Genomic DNA, 16633 nt, shown 5'->3' with positions numbered 1-16633 from the left:
TTTCTAGAAGTGGAAATAATATTTGACTTAAAATGGCAGGTAGCAGTTTTTGTCCTAGAGGCATACGTGGAATTATGTGGCTGGACAGAGCCAACATGCATCAATTAACTTTCAGTGCAGCTAGATGATAAACAGAAGCTACAGCATGGAAAATCAAAGGGCAAAGCAGAGGATATGCTGACTCATACAATCACATCATATAATTACATTTCTAGCTCATAGCTTAAAGTTCTGATTAAGATGCCTCAGTAGTTTCAAACTAGAAATTAAAGCTATTATTCACCCTGATTTGTACAATCTTCGACTGCATATAATAAAGGAGTTTAGTATTTATACTTGGATAATGGAATTTTCATTATGGTTGAGAATTCACTAAAATTTATTTCAGTTGGTAGAAAAAGACAGGCAACATAAATGGATTTGGGATTATCTATCTTTTGTAATTTTAGTATTTATTCCAATACATGTCTCAATGATACAGATAACACCAAGTTCGACTTAGCAAATGACATGAATGTTCATAGGAAAACAAGACAATGGAAATGAGGGACAATGTTGACATGCACACCAATACACAGTAGATTACTAAAACAATATAAAAATCATTAACTGGTTTGCAAGATCATCTCCTTTTCTTAAACATATTTTTTTAAAACAATATCATTTCTAGGCAACACTGATGCAGTTATTTTTAATACTATAGGCCAGGTAATTCAGCTGAACACAAAGATAGACTAAAATGTGGACAACATATTCCCTTGGTTCCTGAAACTGACATTTGACAGTCTTACATACATGAATGCTACAAGATAAAGAGATCATAATCACCATCATATGTGTGATGCATTTGCTGAGGCATTAACTCAGTGAAGTGAATATGCATGGTTCTGATTATGATCGCACTGTAAGAATTTAGGTTTACCAGAGTGTAGGTAAGCAAAGTCGGGCTAACAAAAATCATACACAGGCAAAATAAGTATATGCTTCTAATATGACAACATCTCCATTCATGAGCCTTTCATGTTCATCTGTTAAGAATTTTCTTTACAGCAGATTTGACATCCTTATTTCTCAGGCTGTAGATCAATGGGTTCAGCATGGGAACAACAGTAGTATAAAACACAGAGGACACTTTCCCTTGGTCCATTGAACTCACTGATGATGGCTGTAAGTACATGAATGCAGCAGAACCATAGAAGATGGCAACAGCAGAGATGTGGGAACTGCAGGTGCTGAAGGCTTTGGACCTGCCCTCAGTGGAGCGAATACGGAGGATGCTGACAATGATGAAGATGTAGGACATAAGGATGGTCAATGCAGGTGTTAGGATATTCAATGCACTCAAGAAAAGAACCAAGAGTTCATTGATGTATATACTAGAGCATGATAGCTCCAAGAGTGGAAAAAGATCACAAAAATAATGGTTAATCACATTAATCTTGCAAAAATGTAATTTTAACATAAAGCCTGTGTGAACTGATGATCCAACAATACCCAAACTGTAAACTCCCATGGTGAGCCAGAAGCAGAGATGATGAGACATGACAACATTGTAAAGTAAAGGGTTACAGATGGCAACATAGCGGTCATATGCCATCACAGCCAACATGTGACATTCTGCAATTGCAAAAACAAGGAAGCAGTAGAGCTGAGTCATGCACTCAGGGTAGGAGATGATGTTCTTCTCTGTGACAAAGTTTACCAGCATTTTGGGGGTAATGACTGTGGAATGGCAGAGGTCAATGAAGGACAGACTGCTGAGAAAGAAGTACATGGGGGTGTGCAGGTTCGAGCTGAGTAGAATCAGGATGATCATGCCCAGGTTCCCCAGTACTGTGAGAAGGTAGATTCCAAGGAAGAGGAGAAAGAGGGGCAGCTGCAGCTCTGGTTTGGTTGAGAAACCAGCCAAGATAAATTCAGCTACCATTGAATGGTTTCCAGTCCCCATTGTCTTCTCATTATATTGTCAGAAGCTTCTAAGTTTAAAATAAAAAAGTGATTATACTTTTCTGCATATCTGTATTCTCTCTCTCACTCTTTGTTCTCTCTCTCATCCTCTCTCTCTCTCTCTCTCTCTCTCTCTCTCTCTCTGTGTGTGTGTGTGTGTGTGCATGCATGTGTGTGTTTAGGAGAGAGAGACAGAGAGCTGGAGCAAGACAGAGACTTAAAGGATTCTGTGGAGACCATTGTCCCTCATCCAAGCAGACTATTTCTCCTGTTTCCTTGGGACAACAGATGACTGCATGATCAGAGGGGGGAAAACTGACATCTAGGACCTTGACATTAATACTGATCAGAACATTTTAGGATGAGTGCAAGGTTTGTCCTTTAAATTTAGCTTAAAAACAAAGGGTTATCAGTTTTATTTTGATGTTTTTTCTTTGCCTCTCAAAATCTTTGTAATGTATGTTGTCACACATGTTACTGTTTATAATGCATAATAATTACATTTTATCAGACCTAAAATCAATAAGAATTACAAACATTTCCCTTTGTTTCTGTTTGTAGCTAGATTCATAATATTTCCTTACGGTAGTTCTGACTCTAACCAACTGACTTAAACAGTTGTTTCCCTATTGAAACAGATACACTGTGAATCTCATATACTGCATATAATCCTGCCACCCTACAAGGCAGAGCTTAATTTCCCACAGATGTCGTACTTATAGCTTGACAGCAGAGGAGTTGTGTTTTCTTGTTCTAATTTGAATAGTTCCTGGGAAGAAATACAATAGCATGATTTATTTATATACTTCATCACAGTGGTAAAGAAACAATGAACCCTGATGACCCCTGCTAACTGGATTTCTTTATTGAACTAGTAGAGCTCAGAATACTTCTCATATGAGAATATTTTTTGAAGACCAACACAAGATGCACGTTTTCCTGGTCATATTCTGTGATCATGGAGTTGATATGTACCTTCTAACATGTTACTGATGGTGGCTTGTGGATTACCAGAGCATTTGCACAATACCGTGAATTTTTTCAAGCTGCAAAGGCTAATGATATGATGTAGTTTTTCAAAATGACCATTACCCATTTACCTTAAATTTGAAAAGTAAAAAAATGTAGATTCTAAAATACAGAAAAAAATCATAGTCTTAACTTTCAAGCAACATCTGTTCTACAACTTTCAAACCAGCATGGGGTACTTTGAAAGAACATGGAAACCAGATAATTTCAGAAAACAAATCAATGACTATTGTTAGTTGAAGAATGTCAAAGATAATAGAGAGTAATTTGTCAACATAGGAAAAATCCACACATCACATGACATTGATATCTAAATATACAACTTACTGGTTGAGTATTAGTCTCACTCTATTGTCCTTCAAAGGCTTAAGGTAACATTAATGACCTGAAGGAAAGGAGAGAATACGTTGCTCTGAATCAAAAGGAGCATCCCGAGCGTCAGATGCCCTTTAATTTCCATAACGTTTGCAATGGCAGAGTGTTTTCGTTTTGTGTAACCATTTTCTTTTTTTTATATTTGTCAAGGATTCAGTGCTAGGTGTATTAAGTCACCTTTAATATCTCTTTCAACTCCATTATATTGTGACTTAATAATGCTAATATCATTAGATTATTTAGTCTAAGTTCAAATATTTTCTCAAAATCCTACTTGCTCTATCATACCAGGGAAAGTTATTAGATTCTTCAATCCATCAAGAAAGTAGAAATTCAAATACATGACATGTCAAGAATTAAATTAATGGGCACGTAGTTTCTGGATCACAGTGTGAGCTTAATTGATGTTAATCCATGTTGTTTACATTGAAATGTGTTGAGTTTCTCTCTGGGATTTTCTGCATGAGTTAGTCAGCAGCTTTTCTATTGCTCCACATTATATTTCAGAATAGTAATTGGCATATTGCCTTGGATATAGCATGTGTCAAAAATGTGTTCAATAAAATTGTTCACAGAAACTAAATACAGAGTTAAAACAAATCTTTAAGAATGGGATGACAAGTTTACACTGATAGAATTAAAAATGGCTGAACAATAACAAATCTGGCATGAGTCTGTACTGCTGAGAACATGGGAGAGGAGTATGTTTACCAGAATGAGCATGGATACAGATGGATAAACAGCAATGCACATTTGTGTGCACCAAGAGAGATACTGCAGCAGAAGACTTTAAAGTTTTAAGGGACAATGGTGGCAATTTATACTTACCCCCTTTTTTCCTCAGCAAGTTCAGTGTTAGAGGTTTTTATTCTCAGTTTCACTGGATAGAAAATTGTGTTTGATAATATGAGAGGGAGATAGCTTCTGTGAACTTTGAAACTCTGCTCTTGATGTCTGATTAAGCTCTTGCCTCAGTCATTTGTTCCTCTGTAATTGTTGATTGGTGTGACACTTCCATATGTTACAGATAATCACAGTCACATTCAAAACAAAAATAATAATGACCTCTCAGAAGAATCCTATCCCATAGGTATTAACTGTGATGAAAACTGTCAACAATTAGAAATCCCCTTTTCCCTACCGAGTGTTAAGTATTTAATATTGTCTGAGGTTATTTGCTTTTCTTGTTAAATTCTGAATTAAAAAAAAAAAAAGGATGTGCACACTCTCACTGTTAGGGTTCTAGGCGTTTTAAGGGAGGGCATTTAAAATTTTAAAATGTCAGGAAAAATTGTAAAATATATATTTAAAGAATTATTTCATATGATGCCAAACATGAATACAAGGAAAGCAGAAAACTAGAGAAGCCATATGTTTTCATTTATCTCTGATGACTTCACTAACTTAACTGTATTTAAATATTATCATATATTCATAAATGACAATTTAGAATATTTTAAATTGTGGCGTGAATACAAGCATATTTCATTTTGCATCCACATTAAAATATTCAGGCGTTATTAAAGGCATACAAGGAGTTTGTAACAAGACTAATGGAGATTAGGATAGTTTCTTTCTAAATTTAAACATTAATATGATGGACACCATGAATATTATGTTACAGACTCTATTTTCATACTAAATTAGTTGTTAAAGTAAAGTTACATTTAATATTCTATTCACAACTCACTAACATACAGTTTTGGCAATACATTTTTGTAATTGAACTTACTTTGTAATTCTTAAATTATTACATGTAAAATTTTCATATGCTTTATATGGATATTTCTTCAATCTTTTTTTTTTTAGGAAAACATTTTTTAAGCCTTTATTTACAAAAGCTTTAAAAACAAATAATACCCTCTGTTTTGCAAATAATGTTTAGTTTAAAAAGGACTGCCCAGGTACAGCATTTTCATATCATGTTTACAGAATGTACAAGGGAAACGAACTATGTTGCTAACAGTTGGAGACTTGCTAATGTTGATTGAAGTGTAGATAACACACATTACAGCTTGTAGTCCATCACTTCAGGGTAGAGTTAATGTTCACCAAAATCTTCCAACACATACTCTGGTCTGGTCACATATTCTTCATGGCTAAATATTTCACAGTCTCTTGTCAATATATATAAAATAGATTGCAAAGATATACACAAAAAAATAAACAAGCATTACACTCCTCAGGTAATTTTATTAGCTATATATGTATATATATATATATTGCATTTTGTTGTTTTGCACCAAATCTCTCCATTATTTATTTTTGTAGCATTTATGAAATCACATTTTTTTTTGTATTTTTAATGATATAAAATATACCTTAAGACTTGTTATCTTTGGACTTTAATGAAATTGATTTGTGTAGTCAACAAATCAAAAACATCATAAATATGTTTATAAAATAAAACAGTAAGGGTAAAAGTGATGGAGTAAAAGGAAGCTGATCAAGGGAGGCGGTGCTGTCATAAAACTGGAGCTCCAACATCTTAAAGGCCAGCCTTCTGGCAGAGAGGACATAGCCAATCACAGGGCTTCTTCCTGAAGGGTGTAAAGCTGGTTTGAAATTCTTCAGTCACATAGCAGCCTATGCATGCCAATTAGAAACCAACAGACATGAGATGTGCTTGGAAGGCTAAACACTACACACAGAAACAGTAGTTACTAGGCTCTTCAGTAGTTCCTTGTCTTTTTCTGTTATTCCTGTTGAACAATTTACACAATGCACGTGCTGTACTCTGAATGTCAAAAACAAGCAAATACTGTAAAAAGGTGGTAGATGGTTATTTTTCTAGCTAAGAGCAAGAAAAATCACAATTTCTGATAAAATAGAGGATTGAAATCACTCTCTAAAGTGCAAACTTGATGGTCCACAATCTTAAATACCTATAAGTACTGCAGAATAGAAGGAGAGGCATGGAAGAGGGAAATAAATTACACTCAATGCTAGTTAATTTAGGAAAAGGGAAAAACAAAACCAAGCTCAAGTAGGCAAAGTTTATCAAATTATTCAGTAATGTAGCTTTGTCACACAAGCTTGATAAGAAGTGTATTAAATTAAGGCCAGATTTAACCTGAATGTACTTTAATTTATTAAGATCATAGCTAAGAAAGGCCATACTTATTACTGAAAGCAGAGAAGGTCTACAAAAGGAGGGGGAGGTATTGCCTATTATTTAAGGGATGATAAAACCTATATACAAGCATGTGTGTAACTCGTATAAAATAAAAATAAGAAGACTATTTCCTGTCATGACTGTTTGCTGGCTTCCTCTTCATATGCATTTCCTGTGCCGTTCTGTACATAGGATGAGCCAGAACCAAGGCCATATAAGTGACCACAGTATTTGGCATCATCAATGTGATCTTCAAAGAACATTTCTCTCATTTTGAAAAAGGCCATTCCTGTAAGCAGTGAGTGAGATCCTGCCTGGTGTTGAGGTTCTATCCGCTCCAGCTCTAACTGCTCAGCAACTTCCTGTAATCCACCTTTGAGATTTTTGCAGAGGTACTTCACATCATAAATGACAGGAAAAAATAATCGAAGGATCTCAAAGAAATCAAGTTCTTCTTCAGGCAAGTTAGAGTTGGTCAGAATTTTGATTAAATAGCCAAAATCATAACCACTATGAAATGATAGCCATTTGACCCCTTCACAAAGAACCACTCCTGAAGTCATAAGAAGTTCTGCAAAATATTGGGTCTCAATTCCTTCCTCCTCATGTTTTTTAAACTGGATACCAGATGTTGTTAGTAGCTCTATAGAGTCCTGAGCATACATGTCCTCCGTCAAATTAAACTTAAAATTAAACTGCCAAGTTGATGTTCCTGGAGGGTATTCTCCTTGTTTATTCATAAATGTCAGTCTGAGCTGGATTATCTTTAACAAGTCTACATTACACCGCAACGGTTGGTATTGATAGTCAGCATTGCTTCTGAATTCTCCAATGTGTCTTGCAACAACGCCTGGAAACTCGGTGTCCATAGCAACATAATTATATTTTCGGATAACTTGACAGATTTTCTTCATCTCTTCATCCAGGTTACAAGCCCAAACTTCACAAATTCTTTGGCTATGATCTACGGTTGCTGCTGGCATAGTGACAGCACAAGGAGTCTAGATGCGGAGCATCAAAATGTTATACTTGATTGTAGATTTGTGTCATAAAAATACTTTACCCTTTACTTATGCACTTGGGTCTCTGAGCTCGCGCTCCTCCTCCTCTTCCTCCTCCTCGCCATAGAGCTAGCACCCAGCAGCGGTGGCGGGGGTGGCGGTACTTTCGGCGGCAGTGGGAGCCCCATAGACACTACTCACCTTGCAAAGGGGGGAAAGGGGAGCTGGAGCAGTGCTCGGCCCAGCGCGGCGACATCTCTCCTCGCACGTCCCCTTCTTCAATCTTTAAAAAAATCTATCACTTAACTTTTAAATAGGGTTGGTAAAAATAATACCCTATTAGCAGTTGAAAACTGGCAAAGAAAAAATGGAGTATGACCAGGTGTATCAACCACACTCCAGGGCATGGCTGATGCCCAGGAATAACTGGCCAGCCCAAACAAACTCAATTTTGATCTTTGTTTTTCATGGATATTTTTTGCTTCATTTTGTTTTCTTTCAGTATATTTGTTTTAGTGAGGTCTGTTTTTGGAGAGAGAGAGAGAGAGAGAGAGAGAGAGAGAGAGAGAGAGAGAGAGAGAGAGAGAGAGAGAATATATATATATATAGTTTTGTGGGTAGGGAGCTGGGAAATTAATTCTTTTACCATTTGGGAGGAATTCAAATTTGAGAAATAGATGATCAAAATATACTGTATAAAATATTTAAATTAAAATAAACTAATTAAAAATATAAAACAGAAGCTCAGACTGCAGGGGACTTGTGACAGCCCTACTATATGGGGTCTTGTGCTGACTGACACAGGCTGATAACCCCCTTCTCTGTTTCAGTGTTGTTGAAGTGTTGGAAGTGTCCTTGATAGCCAGGAAAGAAAAGGGATCCAGCTATACCAGATATATCATGAGCAGGATCTTTCGCTGGTATCCTTACTTGGAATAGTTTTTAAAAGAAAGGAAGAAAAATGTTGCTATGCAAACAACAATACAATGTAAGACATATTATACAATATCCACTACATACAGACACAACATCATTTCTATAGCATGTATGATGGATACTACAGCAGGGTGTCTGGTTAAAACTTGGAGGGGTATAAAATGCAAGGGAAGCAACCACTTGTATTTGTCAATGAGAGGTTTATAAATGCCAGAAAAGTATGGAATCATCTGGGAGGGAAGCATCATGAATAAAGACAAAGATAAAGGCTGAGTCTAACATGACATGGGCCTTTCTAAAGATGTTTTAATAGTTATTAAAATCCTGTATATTTTATTAGGACTTTATGGATCATATTTTAGTCACATTTGACAGTATTATTTTTCTTAGATGCAGTGTTAAATCCAAATGTTAAATTCTTAGTTACAACATTGGAGAAATTTAGCATGTAGTTTTAAAAAAATCATTCATGCTAAACTGGCTATACACCAGCACCGGCTGTCATGCTAACCTCCATGGGGAGCCCCAACACTGATCTTGTTCTGGTTCTTCTGGCCAGCTGCTGCCAAGCCACTCTGACTTCCCAGGCTAACCACCCCCTGTGGTTAGCCTGCAGAAAGCCAGTTTTCCTCATCTGTCTCCTGCTCCCCCCCCGCCCCCCCGGGTTGTCTCATACATACCAGGTGGAAAGGAGCTATAGCTTACTTGAACTCAGTATGAAGTTACAAAACTACATTCTTTCCTTAAGTGGCAATATCCTGGGAACCATTCCATGAGCAGCACAGACTTTTCACTCCACTGCAATTTGAGTTGTGCTGTGGAAGCTTTCCATCAGGAAAGTGCCTACTGAGCTCTATGAGTGGAGCACAGGCAAGCTTGGAAATTGTGAACTGGTGAGTACAGGGTCTCTTCCCACATAGGGGAGGAGGATATGGCCACTAGTCAAACTTGACCTGGAGTGGTGAGACCTCCAAAGGGCTGGCTGGGCACTCAGACATGTAGGCTATTGGAAGACAGGCACAAGTGTAACTGAAAGACAAATCTCTGTAGATCATGCCCATCCCAAGACTAGAATCCCTGGGCTGGATATTCTGTGAAATTATATATATATAATATATAATATAATATATATATATTCTGTGAAATTATATATATATAGTATATATAATATATATATAAATTATATATATAGTATATCTAATATATATATATATATTAGATATTATATCTATCTTATAACTTATAGCACCAACCCTCATATCTTATATATAGATATATGGGTTGGTGCTATAAGTTATAAGATGTAGAGAAATGATTTGTATATATAATCTTCCAATTTTAAAAGAAGGGGATAGTCTCTCTACTACAAAGAGTTTTGTCCTCTGAGAGCTCCACCCTGTAGCCAATGGAAACAGATGCACAAGCCCACAGCCAAACATTAGATGTTGCTCAGGGAGTCTTGCGGAAGAGTTGGGGGAAAGAATTGAGGGACACGAAGTGGGTAGGAATTCCCTAAGAAACAGTGCAGGGGAACGCCAGGGCCAAAACGTGGGAGTGGGTGGGTAGGGGAGTGGGGGGGAGGGTATGGGGGACTTTTGGGATAGCATTGGAAATGTAAATGAGGAAAATACCTAATAAAAAATATTTTAAAAAACGAGCCCAATACAAGAGAATTTCTAAAAAGCATTGGAGAATTTCCAACAGCATCAAGAATATTAATAAACATGATTGCATTAAAAAAAAAAGAAACCAACAAAGTCAAATAATCTGAACTATTGGGGGCTCCCAAAGACTGAACCACCAACTAAAGAGTATACATATCTAACAGATGTGTGCTGTAGATTTGGTCCTCAAAATTGCACGAAAATCCACACGTTGGCATGTAAGATGCTTAGGGCCTGTGCCCCTAGTTGGTTTTGATTGGTAAATAAAGTTGTATGCTGCCAATGGTTGAGTAGGGAGACAGAGGCAGGATTTTAGGATTCCAAGGGAAAAGACTGAGGATGGAGAGCAGAAAGGGCAAGCTGCCATGAAGGGAAAGGAGTACAGGCCAAACCTGAGAGGTGCTGGACAGAGAACATAGCCTTCATGTCTGTGCTGGGGGAATTCAGTTCAAGAGGGCTGCAGTTCTGGGTCGGGGCACCCAAGATGGAATATGGGTTTTAGTATGTAATTACTCAGGAATATTAGAGGGGAGTTCGTATGCCAGTAGGTTTGAAAATGGCCCAGCCATTGAGCTATTTAAGGCATATTAAAATACAATAAGACTGAGTGTGTATCTTTCACTTGAAAACACAAAACATTGGGGCAGGTAGCAAGGACCACCACTGCCCCTACAGCTGCCCCTGCCGCTGCCGCCTCTGCTGCAGCTTCTGCCTCCTCTGCTGCAGCCGCTGCCTCCTCTGCTGCAGCCGCTGCCTCCTCTGCTGCAGCCGCTGCCGCCTCCACCACCACCACCACCACCACCACCACCACCACCACCACCACCACCACCACCTTTATGATTTGAGTAAGAATATTTGGATTCAGCAACAGATGTGCAGCTTAGTCTTCATGCGGGTTCCCTAACAATTGGAGGTGGGGCTGTCCCTGAATCTGTTGCCTGCCTATGGATCCTATTCCTCTAACTGTGCTGCCTTGTCTGGCCTCACTGGGACAGGATGCTCCTAGTCCTGAAGTGACTTGATGTGCCAGGGTGGTGTGATACCCAGGTGGGCCCTCCTCCTCCTGGTCAGAGGAGAAGGGGAATGGGGGTCAGGAGAGGGCCTGTGTGAGGAGGAGACTGGAAGGAGAGAGGCTGCAATTATTATGTAAAATGAATAAATTAGTTAACGAAACAAAAGAGCTTTGTCCATATACAGAGTGAGAAATTGACACGACAGAAATGTTTCCATCACATACTTGAATCCAGGTGAAGAAAAGGTAGCATAGCTTTAAGCTTGCTAGAGGAGAGAGCTGGATTACAGCTTCAAGGTGAACAGGTTGAAACGCTAGTTTTTCATAAGGAGGAATAAAGAGCCCAGTGCTATGCCTCTGGACACAGAATAACACAGAGGCAGGGAAAGCATGCTTGTCTCCGTCATGAAATGATTTCCAAATATACCTTAGAAAGAAGGTAATCCCTCAACAAACCTAAAAGAAGACAGCCACAGAACAGAATGCTAACTTTAACAACAAAAATGATAGGAATCAACAATTACTTTTCCTTAATATCTCTTAATATCAATGGACTCAATTCCCCTATAAAAAGACATAGACTAACAGACTGGCTACACAAACAGGACCAAACATTTTTCTGCTTACAGGAAACACATCTCAGGGAAAAAGACAGACACTACCTGAGAATGAAAGGCTGGAAAACAATTTTCCAAGCAAATGGTCTGAAGAAACAAGCTGGAGTAGCCATCCTAATATCGAATAAAATCGACTTCCAACCCACATTCATCAAAAAAGACAAGGAGGGGCACTTCATACTCATCAAAGGTAAAATCCTCCAAGAGGAACTCTCAGTTCTGAATATCTATGCTCCAAATACAAGGGCAGCCACATTCATTAAAGAAACTTTAGTAAAGTTCAAAGGACACATTGCACCTCACACAAAAATAGTGGCAGACTTCAACACACCACTTTCACCAATGGACAGATCATGGGAACAGAAACTAAACAGGGACAGAGTGAAACTAACAGAGGTAATGAAACAAATGGATCTGACAGATATCTACAGAACATTTTATCCTAAAACAAAAGGATATGCCTTCTTCTCAGCACCTCATGGTACCTTCTCCAAAATTGACCACATAATTGGTCACAAAACAAGTCTCAACAGATACAAAAATATTGAAATTGTCCCATGCATCCTATCAGACCACCATGGACTAAGGCTGATCTTCAATAACAAAAAAAAATAATAGAAAGCCAACATTCACGTGGAAACTGAACAACACTCTTCTCAATGATATCTTGGTCAGGGAAGGAATAAAGAAAGAAATTAAGGACTTTTTGGAGTTTAAAATTTTCATTAGCAACAATTGTAGCAAGGAGATTGAAATTATTAATGCTGGAAACAATTTAAAATTAAAATAAGTTATTTTATATTTTTTAAAACAATTTTTAAATTTAAATATATTTCATCATAGTATTCCCTTCCCTCAAATCCTTCTTGATCCCCTCTTCCTTCCCAACCACACAACTTTAAGATCTTTCTAAATAACAAAACAAAACAAAACACCAAACTGTTACCAAATAAAAGCACAAAACAAAACAAAGCATAAAAACAGAAACAAAAATAAAAAACAAAATCAGTGGAATCTATTATATGTTGTTCAACTACTTCTGAACATTGGAAGTTTCTATGTTATTAGGTTCATATACTACCTCTCAAATACTCCTGACCTTAAGCTGTTTCTCCCTATATTCCCTAGGTCAACACCATCTTTGTTCATCCTTCCCACTTGATCCTCCATTTCAGCTGCCAACATTCATCTATATCTGTGTTTCATTTCCTATCCCAATGAGATCCATCTTGTCTCTCTAGTTCATTACTCTACACCTATCCTTTGTGGTTCTATGAATTGTAGCTTCTTTATCATTGACTTTATAGCTAATGTCCATATATAACTGAATGCATACTTGTCTTTCTGGGTGTGGGTTTACATACTCAGGATATTTTTTTCTAGTTTTATTTATTCTACTGAAAATTTCATGATGGCATTTTTTTCTTAAATGTCTGAATAACAGTCCATTGTATAAAAGTGCCACATTTTTTTTAACTCATTCTTCTGTTGAGTGACATCTAGGTTGTTTCCAATTTCCCTATTATCCATCAGTATACAATAGTGTAGTACAGAGAGATAGGGCTGCATCGTATTCCCCCTCATGGCTCTGTTTCATGATTCATGGTTGATCCTTTTACATATAATTTTATTGATTCTTTGTGAGTTTCACATCATGCACCCTAGTAGTACTCATTTCAAGGTACCATCACATCCATCCCTGCCCTTGCAACCTAACCTCCACTACAAAAAAACAAAAACAAAAACAAACAAAAAAACAACAAAAAATCCCCAAATGAACAAACAAAATTAAAACAAACCAAATTAAAAGCATAGAAAACATCTCCTTGTGGATATTGTGTCATATTGTGTTCCACAGTATACTCCTCTGTCTACACATTGTCACTTGAGTAGGTTCAGCATCTGTGGTTTCTGTGACACCATTAATATTGGCTCCTCACCAGGACTCTTGTAGTTGACTGTTGATAGCCCCAGTCTTATATAGGCCCATGAAGGCAGTCACAGGTCCTATGAGGTCACAAAATTATTATCTGAGCCATACTCAGGAGAAGGAACTGTATAGTCCTTCTCCATTTCTCTTGCCTCTTACATGCATACTACTACCCCATTTACTGCAGGCTCAGAGGGCTTTGCTAAACATGTCTTATCTAGGGCTGAAGGCTCAAACCATACTTAGTATTGTCACCTTGAACAATCATATGTTGTTGTTTTCAATGTTGTCTATTACAAAGAAAACTTTTTTGATTTAGACTAAGAATAACATTCGACTTTGAATACAAATGTAAATATTTCAAAAGCTGCTTTGGGCATGAGAACTTAGCTAAACAGTAGTCAGTTTGCCTTTCAGGTCTAGGAACTCTTCACTTAAACACTTAAACTGGGCTAACAGTATGAGCCATGATAATGCCCTTGGGAAATAAAACTCAAATCTCTCTAGAAAGTAGTTAACTGTCCCCATAAGAGTTGTGCCACTATTCACCAGTGGGGATATCCTGTCTGGGTCTTTGTTATTGTAGAATCTAGTGTTCACAGTTGGGTAAGGTTGCTCTTGCTCCCTAACCCCAAACCCAAGCCAAACAGCCTTCATATTATTTTCTGGCATTTTTAAAGCTAGCCACCATGAAAGAAGCATCCAGATCAGTACCATACTGACCTTTTTCATCTTACAACCTACATATGTGCTGTCTTTAATAATCAGTTGTTATTAACTAATTGTTTGGCAAGAAGAATGATAAGAGTCTGTGTTATTTTGGGATCAACTGGGGCCTCCATGAAAAAAAAAAAAACCTCAAATTCATAAAGGAAAATTTCATATCTTCCATTAGTTTTTTTAAATAGATATTTTCTTTATTTACATTTCAAGTGTTATCCCCTTTCCTAGATTCTTCTCTGAAAACCCCCTATCCTATCCCCATCCCCCTGCTCCCCAACCCACCTACTCCTGATTCCTGGCCTAGGCATTCCCCTATACTGGGGTGTAGAAATTTCACAGGACCAAGGACCTCTACTTCCATTGACCAACTAGGCCCTCCTCTGCTACATATGCAGCTAGAGCCATGAGTCCCTTTTTGTGTTTTCTTTGACTGGTGGTTTAGTCCCAGGGAGCTCTGGGGATACTGGTTAGTTCATATTGTTGTTCCTCCTATGGGGCTGCAAACCCCTTCAGCTCATTCACTGGGGAACCTGTGCTCCATCTAATGGATGACTATGAGCATCCACTTGTGTATTAATCAGGCACTGGCAGATCCTCTCAGGAAACAGCTATATCAGGCTCCTTTCAGCAAGCTCTAGTTGGCATCTACAATAGTGTCTGGGTTTGGTGGTTGTTTATGGAATGGATCCCCAAGTGGTAGTTTCTGGATGGTCATTACTTCAGTCTCTGCTCCGAATTTTGTTTCTGTGACTCCTTCTATGGGTATTTTGTTCCCCCTTCTAAGTAGGATCGAAGTGTCCACACTTTGGTCTTCCTTCTTTGTTTTTTTTATTATTAGATATTTCTTCATTTACATTTCAAATGCTATCCCCAAAGTCCCCTATATCCACCCCATACCCTGCTCCTCAACCCACCCACTTCCGCTTCTTGGCCCTGGCATTCCCCTGTACTGGGGCATATGATCTTCGCAAGACCAAGGGCCTCTCCTCCCATTGATGGCCAACTAGGCCATACTCTGCTACATATGCAACTAGAGACACAGCTCTGGGGGGTACTGCTTAGTTTATATTGTTGCTCCTCCAATAGGGTTGCAGACCCCTTTAGCTCATTGGGTACTTTCTCTAACTCCATCATGAAGGGTCCTGTGTTCCATCCAATAGATGACTGTGAGCATCCACTTCTGTATTTGGCCAGGCACTGGCATAGCCTCACAAGAGATAGCTATATCAGGGTCCTTTCAGCAAAATCTTGCTGGAATATGCAATAGTGTCTGTGTTTGGTGGTTGTATATGGGATGGATCCCTGGGTGGGGCAGTCTCTGAATAGTCCTTCCTTCCTTCTTTCTCAGCTCTGAACTTTGTCTCTGTAACTCCTTTCATGGGTATTTTCTTCCCCATTCTAAGAAGAAACAAAGTATTCACACTTTGGTTTTTTTCTTGAGTTTCCTGTGTTTTACAAATTGTATCTTGAGTATTCTAAGTTTCTGGGCTAATATCTGCTTATCAGTGAGTGCATAACGTGTTTGTTCTTTTGTGACTGGGTTACTTCACTCAGGATGATATTCTCCAATCCATCCATTTGCCTAAGAATTTCATGAATTCATTGTTTTTAATTGCTGAGTAGTACTCCATTGTGTAACTGTACCACATTTTCTGTATCCATTCCTCTTTTGAGGCACATCTGTTTCTTCCCAGCTTCTGGCTATTATAAATAAGGTTGCTATGAACATAGTGGAACATATGTCCTTATTAGAAGTTGGAGTATCTTCTGGGTATATGCCCATGAGTGGTATTTCTGGATCTTCCTGTAGAACTATGTCCAGTTTACTGAGAAACCACCAAACTGATTTCCAGAGTCATTGTGCAAATTTGCAGTACCATCAACAATGGAAGAGTGTTCTTCTTTCTCCACATCCTCGGCAGCATGTGCTGTCACCTGAGTTTTTGATGTTAGCCATTCTGACTAATGTGAATGGAATCTCAGGGTTGTTTAGATTTGCATTTCCCTGATGACTAAGGATGTTGAACTTTTTTTTTAGGTGCTTCTCAGCCATTCGGTATTCCACAGTTGAGAATTCCTTGTTTAGTTCTGTACCCAATTTTTAAATAGGGTTATTTGGTTTTCTGTAGTCCAACTTCTTGATTTTTATCAATCCTATTCGATTTAGGATTGATAAAGATCTTTTCCCAATCTGTTGGTTACCATTTTGTCTTATTGACAGTGTCTTTTGCCTTACAGAATCTTTGCAGTTTTATGAGGTCCTATTTGTAGATATTTGATCTTA

At 38.0% G+C, this 16633-nt stretch overlaps 1 protein-coding gene and 1 pseudogene across 1 annotated transcript; both read right to left on the bottom strand.

The window, feature by feature from the left end:
- Positions 1-1024: 1024 nt before the first annotated feature.
- On the bottom strand, positions 1025-1948 carry LOC110301726 (olfactory receptor 8G3-like). The gene has a single exon (XM_021172346.2). It carries the CDS (start codon positions 1946-1948, stop codon positions 1025-1027), a length of 924 nt encoding a protein of 307 aa, XP_021028005.1.
- A 3863-nt stretch (positions 1949-5811) lies between these two features.
- Positions 5812-7575, bottom strand: LOC110299655 (CCR4-NOT transcription complex subunit 7 pseudogene; annotated as a pseudogene).
- Positions 7576-16633: the final 9058 nt, after the last annotated feature.

Source organism: Mus caroli, unplaced genomic scaffold (genome assembly GCF_978045245.1).
Source record: "Mus caroli unplaced genomic scaffold, Mus_caroli_1 scaffold_11, whole genome shotgun sequence".
Taxonomy (NCBI): domain Eukaryota; kingdom Metazoa; phylum Chordata; class Mammalia; order Rodentia; family Muridae; genus Mus; species Mus caroli.
Note: the sequence above shows the minus strand (reverse complement) of the source record. Positions and strands in the feature narration are given on the sequence as shown.